The sequence below is a fragment of the Liolophura sinensis genome, chromosome 1 (assembly GCF_032854445.1).
Source record: "Liolophura sinensis isolate JHLJ2023 chromosome 1, CUHK_Ljap_v2, whole genome shotgun sequence".
NCBI classification, from domain to species: domain Eukaryota; kingdom Metazoa; phylum Mollusca; class Polyplacophora; order Chitonida; family Chitonidae; genus Liolophura; species Liolophura sinensis.
In genome coordinates this window covers 66,440,931-66,467,604 of record NC_088295.1, presented here as the reverse complement: position 1 = coordinate 66,467,604, position 26,674 = coordinate 66,440,931, and the positions used below count along the sequence as shown (strand labels likewise).

Here is a 26,674-nt window from a genome sequence, read left to right as displayed (position 1 = left end):
TTTCGATATATTTTAATTAGGTCCAGAAATTTAGGGTGTATCAACAAGCTAAAATGCTTATGTGGCAGTATTACCCAATCAATGCTTCTTAACCCTTCATTTAGGAGATAAATCTTGGACCCAATTGCCTGAATTGCGCATGGGTAACCTATAACGCATGTGCCGCTCTGTAGGCTGCCAAACGGCTGGAGCAATTTGACCTGAGGAATGTGAGACGCATGAAGCCTCACCGATTGATGTCCTCGTGCCTCCTATAACCAGTATCCTTCAATAAAATTGTTTCAGGTGACCGTTAGAATCATTTTGTATATAATTTAGATAAAATTAAGACAATGTTTTTTCTGACATCACTTCCTGTCTTATAACCCTGAACCAATAAACATAGTTATGTCCAAGGTTTCTGTATAAAATGTGCTAGTGATGGCAGTGATATAAACTGAACATTGAGCGCTGCGCAGAAGTATGGAAAAACGTGTTTCTCCGGACACGAGAAATTCTAAATAATCAGTTGACAGGTTTGTGAAGTGGTGTTTGACGATGCGCTTTGAACTAGGGCCACATCCGAGCTGAGTACGAACGTATGACCTCAGTAGTTTCAGTGGAAACGCTTTGACATAAGACCTAAGTGGATTGTTAGCTCTCGGAAAATTCAAAGCTTGAGTTCTTCTGAAATTATATAACCGGTCGGCAAAACTGTGAAGGCTTCATACATTTTTTACCTGTGTTAGCAAAAGGCTATCTTGAAAATAACATCCCTTTTTTTCACTTGTGGTTAAAGATCACTAAGAGGCAAGTGGCTATCGTATCTTCCTGGTTAAGCCAGCGTTTGGTTTTACTTTGATATGTTGTTTTCAGATCAAATGCGTAAAACCAGACTCCGGGGGCATCTACTTGACGGATGATTGGTATGACTGTCTTTTTGACTTCTAGACCTGCCAATTGTCTGTACTCGAAAACGTACAAATTCAGTGACAGCTCTGCGATGAAAGATGTCATCCTTCCCAAGTTCAAGTTAAGTTCAAGTCTAAGAGGTTGACTATGATTGGTCTGGGCGCAATTATGGGTTACAGGACAACTGCTCTCAACAAAGCACTCTGTTAAATTTAACAGCCTGTTTTCTGAATGATGATAGAGTGCATTCTCTTGTTAGAATACTAAATATAGCACACAAATTTTATTATTTCAACGCAGAGGTCATATGAGACTAACGCGATATTATTCTGAATATGACACAGTCGTATGTTATAATAACAGAATGCATTCTAGCAGCACTCTGACAAGTGACTTTCTGTTAAAAGCAACACATTTTTGTTTGTTTGTTTTTTTCAGTAGAAAAGTCAACATATTTACACATCCTAACTGACATATTAGATGGTATATCTTTATCTGTTGACTATGTTTTGGGGTTTTGCATACCTGCGACCATACTTCTTATTTATTAGTAGGCTGTATACATATATTAAATTTTTCTTGCAATATTACACTTATTGGGCCTATATCAATGTATAAAGTTTGACTTAATAACTGGTTTTGTTCATATGTATGAGTGGGTTAAATTTTAAATGTTTTAAAAGGAAGCGCTCGCATGGGGCTTATCGCAGTATCCTCTCGTCGTAGCAGCCTCTTACAGCAATACCTACATGCACATCACCTACTTAGATTTCGTGCATGAGCTCCCATTTACCTCATCTATCCGCCTGGAAAAAAAATTATCGGAATTGCGTTGAGGACAAAATCCGAGTATTGGCATAAAAAAGCTTATATTCCAACAGACCTCAGCATAACATTCATAGCATAGCAAAATGCTAGGATAGGATGGGCCTGTTTAGTCTGGTTAGCATATAGTTTGACCACCGTTACAACTGTTACCACCGGTTTAGCGCTGCTTGTGATGAAATAATCCACAATAGGCCAGACACGGCCTTCATTGGTAGTGAGTATTCAACCCATTTGTAACGCCTTGTAAGCAACTGTCTGACAGATTCAAGCTGAATAATGCCCGAGGCTATATCCTTCACACAGTCGAATTCTAGAGCCTAGTGAGCCTGGTGACGTTGGCACTAGATCCCCAGACAGTATCTCCACAGTTTATTTTACAAAATAATGGGAAATGGTTACAAGTAATGGGATACCAACGGGTTTACTTCTCACAACACACCGGTCCCGATAGCACAGTTGGTGGAGCGTCCGCTCCGGGAGCGGTAGATCCGGGGTAAATCCACGGTCGGGTCACACCTAAGACCTTAAAAGAGGAAGTTGTAACTTTCTCGCTTGGCGTTCAGCATGAAGTGGATAGTTGACCCGTGTCTGCCCTCGGTAAGGTGTCTCAGTATAAAAGAGCACTAGGTAAAGGAGCGGTGGAAATCCGTCCTGCAACAAGGAGGCACATTACATGCACTCTAAGGATTCTTTCGTCGTCATATGGCTGAAAAATTGTTACGATGTTAAACCCACAGCACTCACTCACTCTTCTCGCAACAGGTGGCGCTAGTGTGAATTAGGACTTGCACGTCACAAGTCTTTTGTTGCGCACCCGAAACATGTTGCGTGCAGCGGTTTCATCTGTGACGTATTGGTCTACCCACTGTGACGTCGCGCTGTTGACGCTGCAGTGGAATGTCCAACGTCACTTAAATGACATCATTCTTCGGACATCTGCCAGTATCCCCTTATTTCAAACACACATCTATGCATTCGCATCTCTCATATTTCGCCCAATAATCTGTGTCCACTTAAGATTTGTAAGGTTTCAACTTCTCTAAAATGACGTGCATCATGCATTCATCACCTCATTCAGTCAGTTAGAAGGTTATTCCCTACCATGACGAGCTACACACCTAAGTTCGTGACATGCGCATTATTCGATTCAGTTGATTCTGTCTTATAGACACGTTCTCTTTCAGTGTTTGTTGGCGCTATCATTGTAGTATTCCGCTATATCAGGAAACAGAACTAGATGTTTCTAGTGAAACAGTTCTAGAAGGACACACAAAAGTGTCATTCAAGATGGTGGTTGTATTACGTAAGTGGTGTTGACCAGTCAGATATATCTGTTGTTCGCGTGTTCAAGGTCTCCCTGAGTAGACGGAAGGTCTGCGGCCTTAATTGTACGACCTCACGTGAAGGAGGATCTAAATGACGCAGACAAATAATGTATATGTTGCATAATTGGCCAGACACATTTGTTATCCAAGACTGCGTGAATGCCTCACGCGGTCTGCTGATTGTTTTGTTAGATATGTCAGCAGGCGACTACCGCAGGTCAAATCGACCGATGTGTAAAGGTATCAGTACACGTTTTCAAACGTAGATCTAATCTGTGTATCCTAAATACAACTTGTGTATTATGTACACGTTGACGTTATCCATTAGACCGTCTAAACGCAGAGGAGAAAATAGCACCAGATCGCCTCACAGATGTTCTTGAACACGCGATGTCTGTAGCAAGACAACTCACTCTGAAGCTCGGTATGAAAACCGAATTTGTTTCGAAGAAAACGTGTAAAATGTACTTGAATATCCTTCTTAACCGCCCTTACAAATCACGTGTGATTTCTATTATCATCTTCGTGAAGATTACAAAACTTTGATCTCGTTTTGAAGCATACAAGTAAAATCACATGGCCGCTCTCATTTTGATGTTTGTTCATATTGTAGGATTGTAGAATGTGTGGTACATTTAAGTGGCATGACGTTAAGATTACGGCTCCCGTTCCACTGAGCGGACGTACAGTGCAGACAAGAAAGTTGATTTTACCCGTCATGCTTTGTGAGTAATTCTATGCTGTACATGTAAACTGACCGGAGTCGTATGGTCCATTTGCGAGCTATCACACTGTCGTCGCTCATCTAGCTTTACTCTCTATGATGTAGTTTTGTTGTTGTATTTATGTGTTTGGTTGTTGTAGTTTCAATCAGCTTAGCCAAGGTTGGAATTTGTCAAATAGGGTATAGATCCGTGCCGTATGGGCTAAAACATTCAAGCGCTTTTGCGCCGCTTTTCCCCTAGCGCGTTATGATTTGGACATAATGTGCTCAGACTGTCGTGACGGCGAAGGGCCGTTAAGCCATACGCATTAATTTATTCGTGAACTAAAACTGCAAACTTAAGTCTCTGCTCCTACATTTATCTAAGACATACCTACCAGAAAGCATTAATGCCAATTGCTTTAGAGGAGATTGCGCATACTGCTGACCATGGGAAGAAGGGACCCTTTCAACAAAGACAAATTGATTAACAGCCAAGACATCTGCAGTACTTTATCTATTTTAGATATTACGAGAACATCTAGAAAGAAACTGTGACGTAATACAGAAAAAATGATACAAATACACCGTTTGGGCACGTTTTAGGTGGGCCATATTTTTAGTCTCCCTTGCTCTCATTATACATGGGGCCTTTTATGGTGAGAGAAAGCAGTCGACGATGCTCATGTTGCAAAGTTTAACGATCTTGGAGGGCTACTTTGACGCCAACTTAGAAATGACGGTGTGTACGTCATATGTGGAAAAGGTCTGTGGTCTACCCCCCATCCCCCCGCCTCGACGCCTAGATTCCTAATACTTTTAAATAATCAGCCTTGACGTATGAATTCCATTTGACTACATGTAAAACACCAGCTCTATTAAACGGTGCCTCGACCATAAATCATTGCCTACCATTCCTGTGGCGATGTGGCGATGTAGCCATTCCGAACATCGTAATCTGAGTCTAGTGTCAAGTAGTGCAAATAACAGAAACGGTGCCCGGAGGCGTTTATCGGGGATAATTTGATAAAAGTAGGTGGGGGGAAATCACCAATTCCTATTTGTATAATTTCCAACGTCATTTCTTCATACGAGACTGTTGTTTGTTTTCCTTTGATCCTACTAAAGTTTTCATTTTCCTTAGTCACGCGTCTATTCTTGTGAAAGTGAAGCTTCCAGTAGGAAATGGTGTCACTTGACCTCTAAACCGCTCTTCTTGCCAGTAAATTGCGTTCTTTCTTAGCATTATTGATAAATAAGGAGAGAGAAGAAGCGGTAAACACGGATATCTTTGAATGAGACATTGTCCCAAACATCTTTTCGAAGTAAAATCTAAAATCATTGCATATTCTTATCCCCATTAGCCTTTGTTATTGCGTTGAATTACTTCAGGGTCAATAACGTCGTATACAGATGCATTTTTCAGTTCAAACGAAAGTGCTTTTTTTGTTTCTACTTTGTGCTAAGACTGAAAGCTGCCAAGGAAAACTATGGCTAATTTCTAGCTCTACTTGAATGAAAACTTTCTGAAATCCCAAACACATAAACGTTTTGTCGACAAAAAACTGTTCACGTAAAAAAGAAGATTAGCGTTGATTACGTTTGTGGTGCCACGTGGCCATAGTATGACAGAGCTGCAATATCATGTGTTCAACTAAAAGCGCCAAGAGCATTTACTATAAAGAAGAGAGCCAACCGGATAAGCTCCACATACTCGACCTGTGCCTGAGACAACTGTGTTCCGCCATGGACCTCTTTGGAAGATATTATGATCTGAAAGTTAAAGCTACTATTCATTGTAAAGACACGGTATGATAAGACCAGTGGCTGCTTTGCCAACTACTGAATAGTGTCTTTTAGTGATAGATTATTTGGCTCCCACAGTAACGGTAATTTTCATGACACATTAAATGACCACATTTCATTGTCGGACTAAATCCTTTTATCAAAGATTTTTTGTTTGGCACTAAATCATTACTCGTGACCAGTCGTGACTTATAAATTGTCGCATAGAATCATTTGTTTTTGCTGTCGAGAAGACTTATGAATCTATGTTGCGATATTATTATGGATCACTATACTTCGTAAAAGTATCCTTCTCCAGAGTATGCCTAGATTCTGAAAAAAATCTGTTGCGAAAGATATTAAATTACCTTCTCTCCGACAATGTATTCTCCGCAAATTTAAAATTAATAGAAATAAGAAATTTACCAGTATTTACAAAAAGACCCCAAAAAAAATCCCAAAACACGCTGGTATTCGTGAAAAAAATACGTTGGACCATTTCCGTTAATGTCCATGTCAGAATGTTAGGGGAACATTAACTTTCAATTTTGTGCAGCAGAACTTTTTTATAAGACTTTTTACTCCAGCGGCAAATGAGCACGAAGAACTTCACCCTGACCAATTTGCTGCTCTCTTCAAAGACAATAAGTCATACAACCATTTTTTTTTATCTTACAGAGATTTACGCACAGATTTCACTTACACTGATACACCTTATCACCCTTCCGAGGTGGGCCCTAATTATGTAACAGAAGACCAGACACATCATTACCGGCTCTTCGTGAAATCGTGACACTCACTGCTCATGGATGTCTCGGTCTAGAGTCATATTCAACAAAGCTGACTGGTGGTCAAAAAAAACCCTCATTCTTTCCAAAGTATTATTCTAACAACACAAGCATTTCTTCACTCAGTCTATGCGTCGAAACAGACATTCGTATACCAGCAGTCAAGCAATAGGGACGTTCCTGATCACAGGGCCAATTCCCAAAACGACATTCAACACAAACCAAAAAAACAACTGAGAAAGTAAGGTGTATAAAGCACGAAATTAGGACAGAAGCAGTCAACAGTTTTGAATGATGTTGAAAAGACGCAAGGTATGTTACTCGTTCAAGGTGAACGAGTGGAATCAGTATTCAAATCACATGTTATGCTAGAATATCAGTGGTAATAAAAAACAATATCTCAGCTGCGTTTTTATTGCACCTTTTCATATACCCAACGTGGCGATCTAATTCAACGCGATGAATACAATGCCCCTAGCCCCAGGTTAAGCGGAGTTAGAAACAATCATGAAGCAGAGCGCCACAGATTCTGGATGCTCTATCCATATTTACTTACAAGAGAATTTAACTCTTTGTAAACCTTAAAAAGCTTAGAGTGAAGGGGTTTGATGAAACAACCTTGGAACACTAGTTCTAGCAATAATAACAAGTTGATTGATTGAAATCGTCACATGACACATTTTTTGTCAAATAAGAGAGTGGAAAAATCTTATGTTAGAATGGTTTTTTGTTGGTTAGTCTGCCAAACTACACACCACAGGCCTCACCTTCAAATACGATTCAAAATAGCTCAAATCGTGCATACATGTTTGTCATAAGAACAAACACGTTGCTTACGAACTGTGATGTACACTTGCCATTAGCTAGAAAGTGAATTACGTTTACAACAAGAACTAAAACTTCGGGATTTGTAATAACATTCAGTTGAATAATTATTTATTGAATTTTTAATTAACACAGAAACACTGATGATTTTATATGCACATATATCTTTGATACATGTACATATGTATCTCAGATACATGTATCTCAGATACAATGTCAATCCAATTCATGATTCATAACACGTCTAAAGTTTCCTTTTATGTTATATTTGGACCCAAAATCTGAAATGGTGGAAAATAAATCGTATCACGTCGTCATTTCATGCCGTTGAGATGACTATTATCCAATCGTTTGGTGCTTATAGAAGTAAAATATCTGCCTGTGTAATTATTTACCGTTTTAATTGATTACTCAGAGGACGTGCATTTGTGTGGAGAAGACTTTCCACTTTTATGAAATACATTGAAACCCACGGCAAATATGTTACAGAGAAAAGGAGTCACAAAGCGTATGTGGGACTCACACTGCATGATTAATCATACACTTGTCGGACTCGGAAAAAGAGAACAAATTGCCATCTCATATAATGTACAATATTACTTTTGTGCATCTCAAGCAGCCTAAGATCCCCATCCCAGATTACATGTATATAAGCACTCTGCGTGATTTTGTCACATCAGACTCTTACATCAGAAAAAGTCCTATTTCATTACCTAATAGAATATATCTTACGATTTTTTGAAGAGGATTTAAAGAGAGAAAGAGGAAAGTGCTCTGCTGAACGTTGCGTAACTTTGGCCTCGACGGAAACACAATTGGGAGTTCCAGGATCTAAAATAAAGTGCACTTATTTTAATGAAATATGTTAGGGTCTATATCAAGTGAAAAACATCACAGCAATGACATCAGTCCAGAGAACAAGTTCTGTTAACGAGATGGTTTAAAGCTCAGTCAGCGGTGTATTACGTGAGATTACGCAGAATTATTTAGACTTCCCTCACATGAGCGATATCAAGCGTATTCTCACTAATTTGCAAAACTCTTCGATCTTAGATGAGTATGACCTTCGAATTTTCAAGCAAAGCTTTGTTTTGTCTTGTTCCTGATTGCTTTACGCCAAGGTCCAATTTCCCAAGCCCATCTGTGATTTAAAGAGAAAAAACATGCTGGCGAACATGGCGTCGCCGTTAAAGGTTTATTGCCACGTGGAATAATAAATTTGCTAAATGGATATAACAGTTCGATATATGTTACCGATCGTTGTCAAGAGAACGATGATAAACACAAAACACGAGACTTGAATGCAGAGGGATACAAACGCTCTTTTAATCAATATCTGATCATCAGCACAAAAAACAGCGTACATCGCGATGATTAAATGCTTTGTACATATGTCCTGTTCTCGTTTGTCCTATTCTTCTCCAATTTGCACCTGCGCTTCACGACAAAGAAGGGTCATTTTCAGCTTATTTCAAGAAAATTAACTTTTATCTTACTGAGTGGAGGTTAGCTGTCAGGTGCACAAAGACCTTATCTCATCTTTTGTTTGCAGAGTGGAGGTGGCCAAGAAAGACACGGATATGGGATAAATGAGGACTTATCTTTCCTAGTGCACATATTCAATCGGGCTTACGTGATCCTCAAACCATCAGGCACCTACCGTTGAGCTTGACTCGGAAGCGTTTATCAGCGAGAAACCCTTCAGGTACTGACTTACCTGCCGCGTCTTACGTTTCTGATAATGACAGTGAGTGGTACCCGCCAAGCAGGCGACCTCTCATCCGCTGCCGCATTTCCAAAACACAGTCATTACACAGAATTTCCCATATTTCGTCAGGCGTTAAGAGGATGACTGCGTCCGGTAAAGACATCTTTAAAATCAGTTACACGCACCACCTTTCTAACATAACACTGTTGTGCACGTAAAGACAAATTGTAGGTTAACTAGGTATATGAGTAAAATGACAACAGTTATTATTGAGTTCCGCTGAAATAGAACTGCATGTTTCTGACAGTCCGCACCCTTCTGAAATGTCCTGATCATGTTTAATACTACAACATCTGAAGATTATAGGACGTACCTTTGTACATGAGAACTGCGTTCAAATCTGAATGTGTATAATGCATTGCTTAATACTTCAATAATTGACTCTTATTTTACTTGAATGTGTATCAACGGCGTGGTCAAGACCTTGTTTGACTTATACGATGAGAGTTATATGTATGGGTGTGCGCAAGAACCAGGGTCCCCGAGGTAATCCTTAAACACACAGGTTTGGAGAGCTACTTATTTCCCCTCTTGGGATGTACAGTGTATACATACAGACGGGCACACCATATTTGTGGAGGACAAGTGGTCTTCACTGAAAGTTAGGCTGGGTAAACAATCACATGGGTGTTGTTGACCACTTATTGTCACCAATACCCTACTAATAGTGAAATCGGGGGGATGTACAAATGATACATACGTGTAGATGCGGGTGGTTTTTAGTAGAAACAAGAATACGTATAATAACTTCTAGCCACGTGTTCGGCTGGACGACGGACGGCAAACAAATCGCCAGTAACATAAAGTCTGTCAAATGGAAAGAAAATTCATCTCTACGTACATTCCGCTTCGACTCGATTGGGAAACAGCTTAGGGTTTGTAAATAAGCGGATACTTCAACCAAAGGATATATAACAGGAGGGCCAAATTCTATCCGTTCTGGAAAATGTGGTGTTTAAAAGAACAGAACCACTACATACCGTACAATTGTTCCTTCACCATGATTAGAATTTCCAAACACTGTGTAACGAAAGACACTGCAGCCGCAGAGCCGATATTTGCATAGTATATGGACTGTGGCGAGTTAGTCAAAGACAGCTGAGAAGTAGCGAAAATACTTTTTTTCTGATACGACACCGTAGTGTTTCTGTTTCAGTGTTAAGTACAGCTGGAGAGAACCAAAGGGCTCTCATGGTGCAAAATAGCTCCACATAGAGAAAAGACCGGTAGATTCTTTAGAGTGCTCGCTGTTGTGCAACTGTCGTGTAATCCTCTGTGCATAGTATTTCCCTAACCCGCTCTTGTTGATGTGGTCAATTTGTTACACTGACCTTCAATTTCTTCACTTCAGATTCAATGTCGGTTGTTGACTAGTTGTGCTAAATGAAGCAAGTTGCGTAAAATCGATAAAAGATCGATTTAACTCCCGGCAGACTCTCGGCCTGGAAGGATTCCAACCTCAACAAATTGTCGAGACATAGGCGCCACCATAGTGGATAGGCTTTCCTGTCTCTAACTTTAATTCTTTTGTTTGGGACATGCTCTGATCTATTTAGCATGTACAGCGATACCACATTAACAGTTTTTGTTTTTGCAGTGCTATAAGAAATGGTATGTCATTTAATGCGTGTGACCTTTGGTTTTATGTGACTTTTGTTTTTATAGACCTAAACCGCAGTAGATATCGTGTGATCGAGCTGCTCACAAACGCACGAAATTACATGAATTATATATGTCACCGTAAGCCTGGCGTAACATGTGGGAGGCCTTTAAGGTGCTTTCACCAGTCACGAATTCCTGGAAATGTAGAATGCCGATTATGTAGTTGCATTTAAGTCCTCGTCCGTTTCTGATGTTGGGTTTAGAGCTTATGTTACATGACCCTATAGAGATATGTGATCATGGTTACATAGCATTGCGTCTCCCTTTAATCAACATTACAATAGGTGATGTAGAGGTCTTAGAATGCACTTGAGGCCTCCGTGGCTCAGTCGGTTAGCGCGCTAGCGCAGCGTAATGACCCAGGAGCCTCTCACCAATGCGGTCGCTGTGAGTTCAAGTCCAGCTCATGCTGGCTTCCTCTCCGGCCGTAAGTGGGAAGGTCTGCCAGCAACCTGCGGAGGGTCGTGGGTTTCCCCCGGGCTGTGCCCGGTTTCCACCCACCATAATGCTGGCCGCCGTCGTATAAGTGAAATATTCTTGAGTACGGCGTAAAACACCAATCAAATAAATAAATAAATAAATAGAATGCAATTTTTGTATTTCTATTAGATAAAAAAGAAAAAATCCCAAGCCGTTTCTATATTTTCCCATAGCTTCCTTTATACTATTCCACAGGAGTGAGTGAGTGAGTGAGTGAGTGCTTGGGGTTTGACGTCGTACTCAACAATTTTCAGTCATATGACTAGGGTGCATGTACGTGTAATGTGCCTCCTTGTTGCAGGACGGATTTCCACTGCTCTTTTTATTTAGTGCTTCTTCACTGAGACGACTTACCGAAGGCAAGTAAGCCGCCCCGCCAGAGCCATTATACTGATATGGGTCAACCAGTCGTTGCACTATCCTCTTCATGCTGAACGTCAAGCGAGGAAGTTACAACTTCCTCTTTTAAGATCTTAGCTGTGACTTGATCAAGGATGGATCCTGGATCTACCGGTCCCGAAGCGGACGCTCTACCAACTGTGCTATCCGGTCCGGTCTATTCCACAGGCAATAACAGTTTATTGGTCTGTCGCTATAGCCAAGCTTTAGTAATAGATAAGTTCAGCACTTGTCTCAAAAAGTCAGATTTATATTTAACTTTGTAGCACTATAGTTCAAATGGCCTTGCAGTGTTATTTTCAACTACCAAAACTTACAACCCACACAGACTTTGCTTGTTTTAAGAAACCGAACTTTAGACAATTGTAATACGTGGCAGTTCTGGGTGCGTGTCTAGCCCTGAGTGGTCATAGTGTTCCTATGTAGGCATTCGCGTGTACAACCAGATCAGGTTACTTGTAGATCTGTTATTCAGCCTGACAGATGGAGAAGGAAGAATATAACGATTTGACCCGCAATGTCGTAACTGTCAGTGTAAACAACCGTTTTTTCTCTAGCATGGTACATGTGTACGTGTATCAAATGAGCTTATAATATGTACAAGTATGTGTTATAGACGCCAGATAGTCTTGACAAGAACATAAAATACAGGGCTACATACATGTTTCTTTCCGTATCGTGTCTTCAGAGTCTCGTCTTTGGCGCCTTGACTCCTAATCTCTCATTCTCGAACACATAAAACATTGCTATCTGATATTTGTGAGGCACAGGCTGCTTTATGTAGGTCCAAAATATTGCACAAAATATAAACTGTGGCAGGTTGGATGCTGCTTCTTTGTAAAACCACCGTGAAAGAAAGCGATAGGAAATAGGGGAAACGGGAATGAGATGGCTACCGCTCTCCCCCAAAACTTTCAGAATTTCTAGAATGTGACCGTACTCCTTGAGTAGACCACTGCACCTCCACTAAATCGATACCTACATGTATACCCCCTCCTCCAACCTATCCCTACACACAAGCATGGTACCGCTGTTCCATGGAACGCGTTGTACATGACTGAAAGCTGTTAATAGTGATGTCGTAAAAATGTGCATATATAAACTCAATCAAAGCTCATTATGCGCTGGTAAATAGATCTATAACTCATGCCTTTGTTGCAGATATGCACCCCTATTTTATTTTCAAAACCTTATTCATTTATTAGTGTACGATGCGATGGAAACCAAGAGTGTCCGGAATAAAACGCCGACCCTTGGCAAGTTTCTGACGAAATCTCCAATGAATGTAACGTAAGACTATAAACATATTTCATATGTCAACCGCCTAATGCAACCAAGGCCCTGAAAACAATGGAACACTAACCGTGTCTTCGCCAGGAAATCACATTATTCACCTGGGCACGACATTAATGGCAAACCGCTGAGTATAACAGTTCAACGTGCATGTAAATGCAGGTGAATCCATCTGAACGCTTAGAATTATTTAATTCATTGGTGTTTAAGGCCGTTGTCAAGGATTTTTCACTCACATGAGACAGCGGTTAAACTTATGAGTTGAGGAGACCAGGGTAATCTATCGACCTTTGCCACGTCTCTGACAAACCTCTTGACTTACATGTAAATCCTGAGTGGAAACATCGCGAACTGGATTCGAACATGGATCTCACCGGTCAAGAGCCTGGTTTAGTCGCACCAAGCCAGATCTTTAACCATCTGAACGTGCGGAATGGTTCTGTAAAATATATGTGTGTAGGTTCTCCATATCAAACAATATGGTTAATTCCTCGCGTATGTATGTATGCATGCCTGGGACTTTACGTCATACGTAACAAATTTTCAGTCATATTTCGACAAGGAGTCATAGCCTGTGTGTATACTTATTGTGTCATCTTGTTGTAGGGCCGGGGCCTCCGTGGCTCAGTTGGTTAGCGCGCTAGTGGAGCGTTATGACCCCAGAGTCTCTCACCAATGCGGTCGCTGTGAGTTCAAGTCCAGCTCATGCTGGCTTCCTTTCCGACCGTAAGTGGGAAGGTCTGGCAGCAACCTGCGGATGGTCGTGGGTTTACCCCCGGGCTGAACCCGTTTTCCACCTACCTTAATGCTGGCCGCCGTCGTATAAGTGAGATATTCTTGAGTACGGCGTAAAACACCAATCAAATAAATAAATAAATGTTGTAGGGCCAGTCCTTTGCCAAGGGGACATCAGACATGACAACTCACCCAGTCACATTATACTGACACCTGACCAATCGGTCCTGTTTCCTTGCCCTATGCTGTCAGTACTGAGCGCCAAAAGGCTACCATTTTCAAAGCATTTGTATGACCAGACCCAGGTTTGATCCCAGATCCCCTGACATCGAGAAGAAAGTCTTTACCATTACACCACGGGAGCGGTTCGTTTTATTTATTTATTTATTTGATTTGTGTTTTACACCGTACTTAAGAATGTTTCACCTATACGACGGTAGGCAGCATTATGTGGTGGGAGAAAACCGGGCAGAGCCCGGGAGAAATCCAGACCTTCAGCATGAGCTGGACCCACGGCGATAGCATTGGTCTGAGGCTCCTGGGCCATTGCGCCACGCTGGCACGTTAATCATCTCGGCCACGGAGGCTCTGGAGCTGTTCGAATTTCTCGCGGTGCACAAACTAGAACCAATGAACAAAATATAAAAGATAACAACATAGGCAGTAAAACCGGACAAAGAGTAAACCCACAGCAACGACGAGAGTAACAAATGGCAAACCGCCAGACGTACCTGGTGATATCCGGCCTCACGTCGCTTAAAGGGTAAATTGACTGGGCCTGCAGGTCGTGTCCAGTGTTTTTCCTATGTGCGTGCTTGCTGAGCTTCAAAATCCGTTTTATCTCTGTTTCATTTTATCTCCATCCATTAAAATCAGAGTAAACTTGCCTTTATGAGTTGCGCAAGAATTCGCTGCCCAATCATGTATGTCCCATGAGAAGACTAATAGTCATAGTCCTCTTTATATCCAATATAAAGTCATTATATATGTGCTTTTGATTGATTCTCTGGTGCTTAATGCTGCTTGATTGGACATTGTGTTTGTCAAGTGTTATGTAACACGCCATACAGAAAGGGGTATCGGCAATGTTTATGGTGTGGTGGACTCTGTGCATTGGGTCTGCAACCGGCAGCCCGAACGACGAGTTGTTTCTGCGGGGACACTATCAGAGTTATCCCCCATTGTAGCGCTTTCTCAGGTCTATATATATATATATATAAAACATTTCAACGTAATATTTCTCAATTCAAAATAACGTTATGATTTTAAAGTATTTCCTTGGTATCATTGATAAATCGAAAATAATGTGCCGGTATATCAATACCATTTACTTTACCATCACTTTAGATTTATTAAATTATTTCCAAGTAGATTATAGCCTTAATCTTATTCACAAACTGATAAAGAGATAAAGAAAACGAGGGAGATTTATTAATCTAAATCATACAAAATCATAAGTGAAATAGCCGTCATATGAGGGCTTCCATTCTTACCATAACTTGACAGACATTTACACCAACATGCTCGATTAGAGCGTCCACTTCGGGAGCGGTAGATCCAGGATCAATCCTAGGTCGAGTCACACCTTAGACTTTAAAAGAGGAAGTTGTGGCTTCCTCGCTTGGCGTTCAGCATGAAGAGGATGGTGCAACGACTGGTTACCCGTATCAGTATAATGGCTCGGGTGGGGCGGCTTACTTGCCTTCGGTAAGTCGTCTCAGTGAAGCAGCACTAGATAAAAGAGCCGTGGAAATCCGTCCTGCAACAAGGAGATACATTACATACACCCTAAGGATTCCTTCGTCGTCATATGACTGAAAAATTGTTGAGCACGACGTTAAACCCCAATCACTCACTCACTCACTCGATTTCTTTGTTTGGTGCTAAAAAGTTTTTTCAATCATATTAGGTTTCGTTTACATCAGAAAGATGCAGGAGATTTATGTATCTTGCACGACAATCACGCCAATTCTGTACAATGAAGCACATTCTCCATTATTAACCAACATTCTAATGAAAGTTTACCTGAAATTTAAATTTCCCAGCATTTCATGAAGAACATGCTATTTCGAACGCAGCTTTAGGTCAGAAGGTTTTCCACGCAATAGCTGGAGGTCGTTGGTTTACACTAGCCAATCCCGATTTCCTCCATGCATAGATGTAATTTCTGTCAATAAGTGATATAGTCTTGAGCAAGGCTCTGAACACCAATCAAAGAAATAAATTAATGAAAAGCAAGCGAAGATGGGTTAAGACTTTGGCAATCTCGATTCTCGCATGGCTTGGTGATCAGCATAAAGGAAAGGACAAATCTTATCGGTAAATCAGAAAACTGCGCCAGTTTACATAATGACATCACGGTTACAGTTGTATGATGACGTTACAGTACTGGGTCCCGTTAGAAAAGAAGAGCCAACAAGGTACTCGCCTATAAGTACGTGCTTATTAAATCATGCCAAAAAGCCTGGCACGATAATCAGGTATTGAGTGAGGGTAGGGGTGGAAAAGTAAAGAGTACTAAGCAGCAGGGACAAGTGACATGCTGGGTGACAAAAAAGGGTGAAGTTAAACGTGGAAGTTGGTTAGACTAACTTGGACTTCTTCAAGCAAAGATGTTTGTAGAATATGTATGTATCTATGTTTAATATGATTTTACGTCGCATTGAAGAATGTCACGTGGATTCATTAGCTACGTGTATGTATACAGTGTCTTCTTGTGACAGGGCAAGTCCATGCCGCCGAAGTGATGCCGCCACTGAAGTGTCATGCCGAAGATATGATATCCCACCCAATCACATAATACCTCCACCGGACCAACCAGTTCGTGTTTCTTGTTCAATCCTGTCAGTGCTGACTGCCAAGAGAGGCAGCAACAAGTACAATATCTGAAGTCTTTGGTATGACCCTACCCTTTTTGTTATCCAGGGTTTCCCGACATCCAGGCATACGCTCTGAGGCCACCGAAGCGGCCCTGTTTGTGGAAGAGTTCGAAATTATATTTCGTACAGCTGTGGTTGAATTATGACATCATGTGATAATGCAACGCAACACCCGGTTTCATTACATATGTCTTCCAGCCTTAACATTTAACCCTCATTGTTCACCCAATGACTAGAGTATTAACACAGAAGCACTGACGTCATTATACTACAAGGATTATTATTGCTGCTGCCGAAGGGCTTAGGACACCAGCGCGGCCCAATAACCCAGGAGCCTCTCACCAATGCGGTCGCTTTGAGTTCAAGTCCAGCTCATGCTGGCTTTCTCTCCGGCTGTACGTGGGAAAGTCTTCCAGTAACCTGCGCATGGTCGTGAGTTTCCCCCGGGCTCTGTCCTTTTTCCTCCCGCCATAGTGCTGGCCGGCGTCGTATAAATGAAACATTCTTGAGTACGGCGCACAACCAATCAAATAAATAAATAAATATTACTGCTGGTATGAATCCTCCTTGGCTGAGGTGGTTGGCGTGCACAATGACCAGGGAGCTTCTCACCTATGCAATCGTTTTGATTTCAAGTCCAGCTCATGCTGGCTTCTCTCTGGCCATTCGTGGGAAGTTCTACCAGCAACTCGCAGATGGTCGTGGGTTACCCCGGGCTTTCCCACCATATTGTCGTATAAGTGGAATATTCGTGAACACTACGTAAAACACCAATCAAATAAATAGTATTGCTACTGCAATAAATGTGACGTTATAAATGAAATATCTGAAATAGGCAAGTTAATCACACTTGACTTCCAATTAAGCAAGAAACCTACTGAAATTTAGCACGGTTAGCCACGGCATTGGTCTTTGAACATGAACTGATTCCGTCTAAGTTATGTATTTGAAGGGTACTTCTAGATGCATGTATAGAGAAAAACACATACAGGTTGAAAGCTTGTAGACATTTGTCTTAGTACCTGTCTACTTACAAATGTAATTTCTTAAATGATACACGAGTCAGAGCAGTAGTGCATATATTCATGTATGTGATGCACGCATTCTGGTCGTCTAAGCTGTGTCCGTGTCCAATTTCCATCCACTGTGAGAGTTCACTCCCCTCCATCACCAACAGTATTACGGTGTTGTGATGGTTAGTATATGTTTTGAAATTCCAAAGGCGGTGCTGTCCCTTACATACACCCATCCCCTTCCTGCCTAGTTAAGCTCAGCCCTCAACCACCACCTGCACTTTGGGTATGGTTTCGTCGCACTTGCGTCATCTTACCCAGTCATCCTCACTGGAATTTAGACAAACTGTGTCTAATTGTGCCATTGTAAAGCTTTCGTAAACACATACTTCAAAGAGGCTTCTTTTGGAAATTGATATCTAAATGATATTATTTTCCCTCTTTGTAATGACATATAGATATATAGGCAGAGGCATGGTGGGAGTGAGAGGGTTGAAGTTGTTATGTTATGAGTAAACACTCCAATTTTGCAAGTTATAAATCTGTATCATAAAATTCAAAAATATTGCAAATGTCTGTTGAATCCATGGCCGGTTACCTCTCATTTACGAACAAAATTGTTGATCGAGTTACATATAAAGCATTAGTTTGATTTCTTAGGCCACGTCATAAGGAATTGTAACTTATGCCTTGTCGGCGAGTTTCATTCTTGGAGGAAGTCGGAGTACTTGGAGCGTACCACTGTCTAGGTTCTTGACAAGTCACTGGCGAACTTTCTCGGAGTTACATATGCACCTGGAGAGTAATTGGTCTATGCTAAAATTCAGGTTTGACCATATACAAGGGTTTACCGTCGACCACCTCTTAAAATCATTATAAAAAAATGCGTCTAAGATAAAATGAATGCACAGGTCATGCGTAGACGGGACAGGAAATAACACGACTAAATTCACCGCTGTACTGTACGGTGATACATACAAGGTTAAGAATTAATACACCACCCAAATGGTTTCTAATGATTCATTACTCACGATTCAGACATATTACGGTAACGGTGATATGAAGTGTCTGTGACGAATTTCGCCACCTAAAGCCGTCTGAAGTAATTGAGATCATTCAGCAGAGCATCCGCTTTGCCCGTGTGGACATTTGAATATGACAAATGCGTCAATACATCTTCCTAAGTTCCCCGTAGATGCGCATAATTTTACCCAGTCAGACGTTACAGTACTGCCATGCCTAAAATCTCAACAGCTTCTCTTCCCTGGAGAGCTCAGTCGTGTAAGCATTAAGTTATAGAGAACAAGAAAGAAAATGGACAAAGTCTGTTCCTGAATTTCCTGTTTGAGTTATTGACCTTTCTATGAATTCAATCAGATTATACGAATGAATGAACGTTTCGCAAGATTGCCATACGGGAAACAAAATGCGGTAGTATTTCAAGTTCGATAATCGCATCAGACTAAAACTGGTCAGTCTGCTGCTCTCTCCCTAGGCATTTGTTGTATAAAAGTAATACCTAATCAACTGACCGCCAAATTCATAAGAATGAATAATAGATTTTACCAGTTTACCATTTCCCGGATGCCCATTTTATGCACAGGCTCTGGTTTAGCGTAACCCAATCACAGAAAGTAAATCAAACCTGAACACAGTAGCCTACATGATGTGATTTTTGTCAGGCTTCAACCATCAAAATCGATAATAACTCTAAGACGTGGTTCCCCTTTTTACCCCTTTTTACATTTTTTTTTCGCTTTGATTCATATTTGGACTGATTTTTATTAAATGTTCCATCCACAAAAACCTGTGTTTGCTTAGCTGTGTCTTTTTCGTTCTCCCCTCCGGATATACATTAGGCTGATCTCATCAAACGCAGAAGTCATTATTGCCAAAAGATGGAAAAAGAATTCAAGAGGATTGTGTAAAAGATAAACATAGTGTGATGAAAAATTGATAATGCCTTATCTGGTCGTTGCTACAAATGGCAAGTGTCGCCTAAGGTGTTAAATGAACGATGTCGTTTATTGTTATCGGTTGCGGATCACTTTTTGTTTCTGTTAAATAAAAGATACTTATGACCATTACAGCGGTAAAGTAATAAAACAAATCTAGTTGACATTTTTCTCGGCTCAGGATAAAATGACTGAATTTCATGTACAGAGGCCAAGTGCGTTAATGTCACCATTTAATTTTAATCCATGAGTATATATTGAAAGAATATAGATAACTGTTGAGATGACGCACGCGCATAGCTGTGACTGTTGAAGTTTTACCTCCCTCATGCAGCTTGAGAGACGGTGTAGCCACAAGTATAGGATCCCATTCCTTCTGCCCACAGTTGATTGACATGTGCCAGGAGTTAAGGAAAGTGAGAAAGAGATAAAAGTATATCGTATCGATTATCACGTCAGTCTGAATAAAGATGATTCTCAGTGAGCCTCTCGGCTGATGTGCTTGTTTTATAGCACTCAGCTGAACTCAAGTCAACAAAGAAAACATTTTGTTCACTAATAGATAATACCAAAGCGCTCCCCATGCCATCAACCAGAAGAATCTGCAACATAATCTCGATTTGATGTTGGACAGACATAAAATATACAGGCCCAAATCGATTGCTCCAAATGCCTTAGGTGGATGTAAAACATATCAAGATTCAAGCTGAATAGCCAAAATTCAGAGAAAAGGCCCACAACCTGACCCATGGTTACAGATTATGCGGAATACACGTGCTATGTTTGTGCACTGAAAAGGTAACGGTTCCAGTGGTTTATTTCAAGGCTGTTATTGCATTCCAGTAGTGAGGGATTGTACATTCCCTGCGCATTTGTCTATGGGGATTATTCATTTAACTCGATGTTTGCTTACACTCAGAATAATAAGTTTAAGAATAAAATTTTTATTTAAGAGTGTTTAATTATTTTCAAACTGCAGTAACTGTATTTTCTGATTTCAAGTGCACTATGGCATATATTCATTTACACGCGTTGCCATTAGCAGGGCCAGCCTACTGAGTAAGTCAACTCTCTCAGCCTCTAGCATTAGTTTCTGAACCATCCAATTCTCCATATATCTTTCATGCTTTTTGTATGCAAAACCCGACAGGACAAAGGTTATATATGTTTTACTGAAATTATGTTGCATTTCATGACGTGACAGTGTGAAGTCACATACAAATATAACAGATTGCCCAACACTTAAGTTACAGCGCATTTGCTGGTTCGTTGAAGCTTTATATAGGTGTCCTTGTCTCAGTCAATCTGTTACTTGGTAACAAATACACAGTGAAGTAAAAATGTAAGTACCGTGCTTTATTAATTACACATGCCAAAAGTTCATATGGGAATTAAACGCTTATTGTTAGAAGCAGTTTCAGGGCCCACTTGTACGAAGCCCACTTATACGAAGCCCACTTGTGCAAAGCCCACTTGACGTTAGGAGCACGTAACGGCCATGGTGATGTAATGCCTACATTGCTGGTTGTCATGGTAGTTACGTGCTCGTAACGTTAAGAAGGCTTCGTACATCCCAACAGCTCTTGAGCCCAAGAATTACACTAATGAAGTCTCAAACGAACGCGTATTGCCTGTATCACAATGTATATTGGATTTTATCTAATGATCTAGTCGTTTTGCAAAGGAAGGTTAAACTGTCAAGCCCAAAAATGGCTTTGTGGATATGACCCCAGGTTTCAGTTGGAACACGGGTGCCCCAGATTTAGCCAATACCCATTTAACAGACGCAAGGTAAGGCAAATATCCTTTGGTGTGTGGCCATCAGGAAGAGAGGACAGAGAGACAATAGTGTCTGCTGCAGGACATGAAGATACAATATTGGAAATAAAGGAGGTCCAGTAGCACACAAAATATTCAGATATTAATGCTTCAGGGGAATACAGGCGAAAGCAATCATTTGCCACTCCGAGGCAATCTATGGCTGTGATCACATAAAGTATGGAGGCAATAGCGACTAGGCCCGATTCTCGACATACCAGTAGCTCACTGCACTCCTCCAAGATATGGTCACACAAATGTCCATTATTTATCTCTGATATCAAGAAGTTAAACGCGCTAAAGGGCAGTCTTCCAAGTGTATACATTCCCGTTTATGAAAAATTGAAAGGGAAATGCATGTTCCTTTCAAATATGAGCCTATATGATTTTGCTGGACTAAAACATCTAGTTATCTGTTTATTTGATTTGTGTTTTACGCCGTCCCCAGGAATATTTCACTTATACGACGGCGGTCAGCATTATGGTGGGAGGAAAAAGGGCAGAGCGAAGGGAAAACCCACGACCATCCGGTCTTCGCACGTACGTTCGAGCTGGACTCAAAAATTAACACGTATGTATTACTATCCACAGACCAAAAGGTCTAAAAGGATAATCAGTTTCTAAGATACTGAGTGTGAAGAACGCAGTGTAGTATTTTGTTCTAGACAAACATGCGGGGTTGATATCCTCCAACTGTACTAATGTTACTTTACATATGTACACGGTACATGCATTTGTAACGGGAAATACCTGAAACGAAGGCAATTATTAATGGACGTCATTTCAGTAGTGTATGTATAGGATATGTAGCCGTATATCACACCAATAATCCATGTGGTACAGCAAACGCAGAAGGATATTCGTCCGAATGGCACATTCATGTAGATATAGTGTCGTGGATAGTGCAGTAAATGAGACAGTTCCTCATAAGCATTGAGACGTTAGGTACAATGGTTTCCAATAAACGTAACTGAAGATCATGAAACTAATGGCGTGAAACAACTGCAGGATATGTATTCACCTAGGAACACCAAAAGGTATCTCATTTTTTTTTTCGTGCATTCCACGGCGGGCACATTTGTATGTGGCGGAAACTACTTTCGTTTGACTAGTAACTGTCGAAGTTTCTTACTCGTTGGACACAGATTTTTATCCTCAAGGAGGGATTGAGCTGTGTCCCATAGTGATGGAAGACAAATCATGTCCAACTAACTTGGTGCTAGATGACACGACCTTCAACCACCGCTCATTACTACCGAGAACAGCTGAGGCAGAATTTTGGTTCCAGGGCTGAGACTGAACCGAAAACTCCCTTGTCCTGCGACTGAAAGATAACCCTCTTTACAATCCCCTCCTCCTTTCACCCCACCCACTCACCCAGAAGTCAGGTCATACCAAAGACTTTAAAAATTGAACATTTCGCTATTCTCAACACTGAAAGGTTAGAACAAGACTGGTTGGCCTGGTGCCATATCTAATGTCTTCGGCATGATGTTTCAGCGACGGGAGGACTCGTCCTGCCACAAGGCACAGTAAATGTACACACCAAATGTTTCATCGTCGTCATATACCAGAGGAATTGCTAACTTCCTTCACGTCTTCGGCATGATGATTCAGTTGCGGCCGGACTCGCCCTGCCACAATACAACGTAAATGTACACACATCACATGATATAAAACATGGCAGCAGGGTAACTCAGTTAAAATGCCACGAACAACAGCCCTCTGTCAGCTATTTAGAGCTTTGGCTTTTTCCGGTCAGTTGTTTTACAAATGCATTGTTTGATAACCTTTCATCTTTCCTTCGCTTAACTAAATTCATCACTTTTGCATATAAACATGAACATAACCAAAAACATTGATACAGTTATTTGGTTTTTTATTATTATATTATTTATTATGAAGAGGACTCGAAGGCGGAATTTTGTGACAAAATAAAATATTCATGTATTCACAGTCAATGACATGAGCCTCCATTAAAACTCAACACCACTCATGGGTACCAGATATGGGTAAGTCGTTTTTAAAGTAGAATGCAGAAGATTCAATAAAATGTTTGGAATAGAGAAAGTATGTGTCAACATATCACATATAACGGTAGCAGGGATTCAGGCAAGTTTCAATGTTTGGGTGTACTGCTCTTGAAAACGGATAAAGGGGTTTTGCCTGGCAATGTTCTGCGAGCAGTCTTGTGGCAATGCCCCCAGCCTTGTCTGTGACGGATTAGGGACATAAAGCTACAACAACGACCCAGCTGATCAGTTGGCGGAAACAACAGTGTATCACAGTGGTGTGTTGTCGTGATGGCATTCTTCTGCCAACAACTGTTGACGAGAATTATCACTGGTGATAGGCGAGAGGCAGACTTCCCCTGAACTATGGCCGTTTTTGTTTATGGACAATTCATTTCTGCCTAGCAATCTTCCGTTTGGGTCCGACGTTTTTTTACAACCGAGTACACAGCCATTTTGGTCGTCAGGAGAAGCCTTGGAGACACCGCTTAGTAGCCGCTCCTGTAAACAACTATCACTCTTTCCCGGTACTTGGAGACGATTAGAACCGTACACTGGTTTTGTCTGTGACTTGTCAGCGCTTAGGAACCTGACAGTCCGAAGACCGTTGTTCACTGTTTGTTCAGTGTGGCTGTTTCCAAAAGAAAACCGTCTTGGGTTCTTCTGTCCAATACAACAACACAGTGTTTCTCTGAATGCCTGTCTGTATCTCTTTGACATGAGATTGTAGAGAATGGGATTAACCGTAGAGCTCACGTACAGAAGAAGACCTGCAAATACAAGAACTCAAAATGAAACTCTTTGTCAAAATAATACAAGTAATTGTTGGAAATAAAGAAACAAGAAAGCCACATGAAACCGGGAAATATAGTGCGTAGTAAGGGTTTAAAAAAGTGCATAGCACCCGGTAGTTCCACTTTATTTAACATAATACATGGGAAGCCGATCATTACAGAAATAACTTGAATCGAAATTAGATACTATGTTGAAAGTATCCGTCAGATTGCTGGTTGTTAAATGGGTTTGGACTGTGTTCTTTCATTTGAATCAATAAAATGTGGTCTGTATTTTCTTCATCTGATCTAAAATGACACTTTCTGATTATAACATACAAAAACAATTTTCCATCATCCTGTCCGATTGCGGGTATATAAACCAATACGTAGAAATGAATGGCCAAAGGATCATATATATATATATATATATATGGGTAATTATTGGCCCGAGGCTTGTGTAATCTAGGCACCCGCAACTCACCCGAGACGTAAAACAGTTGGCTCTGAACCTCCAGGAGAGTCTTCGTCCAGTCCTTCACGTACAACGTCATAAATCTCTGTGCGTGAAACGGTGCCCAGCAGACGAAGAATGCCACAACGACAGCCACTGTCAAACAGAAGAAGCATGGAGGATAATCATCTGGTCTAAGCAATCAATCATGCCCGGCAAACTGATCCGAAATTGCCAAGTTCACAACAAAACCTCTGGATTGTCATGATTTATTGCATTCTTACAAAGACGGCCCGATATTTCACGTTAGTATAAGACTTTTTGGGTACCTCGCATGATATATCATGGCCGACTCTAGCCTCTGTCAGCCAGGGAATCCATAAACCTTCAAAATTATTATTATGTAATTGGCAAAAAGGCGGTTTAAATGTGTCTGTGAAAAGACAAGGGTATATGTATGACTGTTTCAGTTAACAGCAAGGATGTCTATAGTTGCATTGATTAGTTAATATTTTAGTCATAGTTATTTGCCAATAAAGAAAACACTTGACCACTCAAATCCTTCCATTTATATTTAAATTTTTGTGTTTTTCCGAATGTTTATATTATGTTGTGGATTTATGGTTAGGGCCAATATAAATGGTAAAACATTGTCATTCTGATGGCAACAAATGTCCCATAGCACTAACGTTACAGAATATTGACGCTTGTGATCGGGCAAAGGTTGGGTTTGTTTGTTCATATCGGAAAATAGCAATGCTCCTCTGACATCTCTATGACCGCAAACTGTCTCTTTATGCAGAAATATCGAATAAATATGCGGATATAACTGAACAGGGCTCGAAATGCATACATTTGTCATGGGCAAATTTGAGGTGAGAGACGTTTAGTGGCTATTATAGTCACAGCTGCGGAAAAAACAGATGCTTTCTCACCCGGTCTCTATTGCGCACAATTGCTCTGCTGGAACTACGTTATCCAGCGCATGGATAAGAGAGACTCTATCACCGCTGGAGAATACTGTCCGTTCAAGCAAAGGCGCCAAAAACCATTTGGAACAGTCATGCAGAATCCGAGCCATAGCCACATAACCGCTGACCCATCTATTAACGAGATTGCCTAAGGTATCCCTGGTGTACCGTGCAAGAGCTGTGAGGCAAGCATATAGTGGCGTAATGGATATTACTTAAACCTGCCACACGAAACGCAGCTGTCTTGGCGATGACGGATAAGAAATTGTCTAGGGGATGCTTCACGACGAGCTGTCAGAGGCGTGTCAGTGCTACGGACAAAATAGCCATGCCACTGAGAGTGACTGGTGCGACTCTGGTATTTTAACTCAGGTTATAACAGTCGGCAGTTTCAGGAAACATAACGTTGTCTACAGTTATATCCCCGTGGCAATTCATCTTTCGTTTCAATTATATATCAACTCTGTGAATTTGTTTACGCAGGTTTACCGCAATTAACAACTGCAAATATCCTATATGGTTATATTTCTCACTGTATAATGCACCTTTCCGAACTGTCAATCAAGAACACGCACTTGACCAGTATTGTTGCAAATAGGTCAACCAGATGTCCCATGCACTGGTTACAAAGGTTAAATCTTTCTGTGATGTCATGACGTCACAATGACTTTCACCGGGAATGGAATGGAGGTGGGACATCGGATTAATACAAAAGGATATAATACCAAATTGTTTTATCTTCTCAGAAGGAATAAAACATTTTAACAAATAACCTAAAATATTGCTTTCAAGTCACAAAAATACATCAAACAAGACATAATCTACGCCCTAACTGTCGAAGCAGTTTAATATAATAATGTGAAGATCTATTTAAACCAAAAATAAAAGATGTGATTTACTTTTCGTTAATGAAATTGGTCTTTGGGAATTTGACATTGGAAACGGTTTCACCGATTTACGGCTTAAACCATGATTTGGACACTTCACTTATGTATGTACAGGAAATGGTATGGTGTAAAAACATTTTCGGCGTTGAATCTAACACATATTTCTTGTAAATATGAGACAGAACAAGCTCATTCTGCGCTTTGCTCAAAAACTGAAAATATCTTGCTGCCCTATATAATTTACTGAGTGCTGACATGAAAATTTTGACACACAACGCAGTCGGTTTATTAGCTACGGTGCATAAATTATCAGTAAGTCAATCAAACGTCCGCCCTATGGCGAAATATTTTATATCGAATATATAAGTAGGTTATAAGAAATAATATGCTACGCACGAGTCGTTTCCATTTATTGCCCTCGAACCGCATC

At 40.8% G+C, this 26,674-nt stretch overlaps 1 protein-coding gene across 1 annotated transcript in view; it reads right to left on the bottom strand.

Moving 5' to 3' along the window:
- Positions 1–23,009: 23,009 nt before the first annotated feature.
- Positions 23,010–26,674, bottom strand: part of LOC135482341 (pyrokinin-1 receptor-like) — a 45,724-nt gene continuing 42,059 nt past the window's right edge. Inside the window, 2 exon segments of the mRNA XM_064762273.1 lie at positions 23,010–23,929; positions 24,417–24,542. Coding sequence (XP_064618343.1) covers positions 23,430–23,929; positions 24,417–24,542 — 626 coding nt within the window. The 3' untranslated portion in view covers positions 23,010–23,429.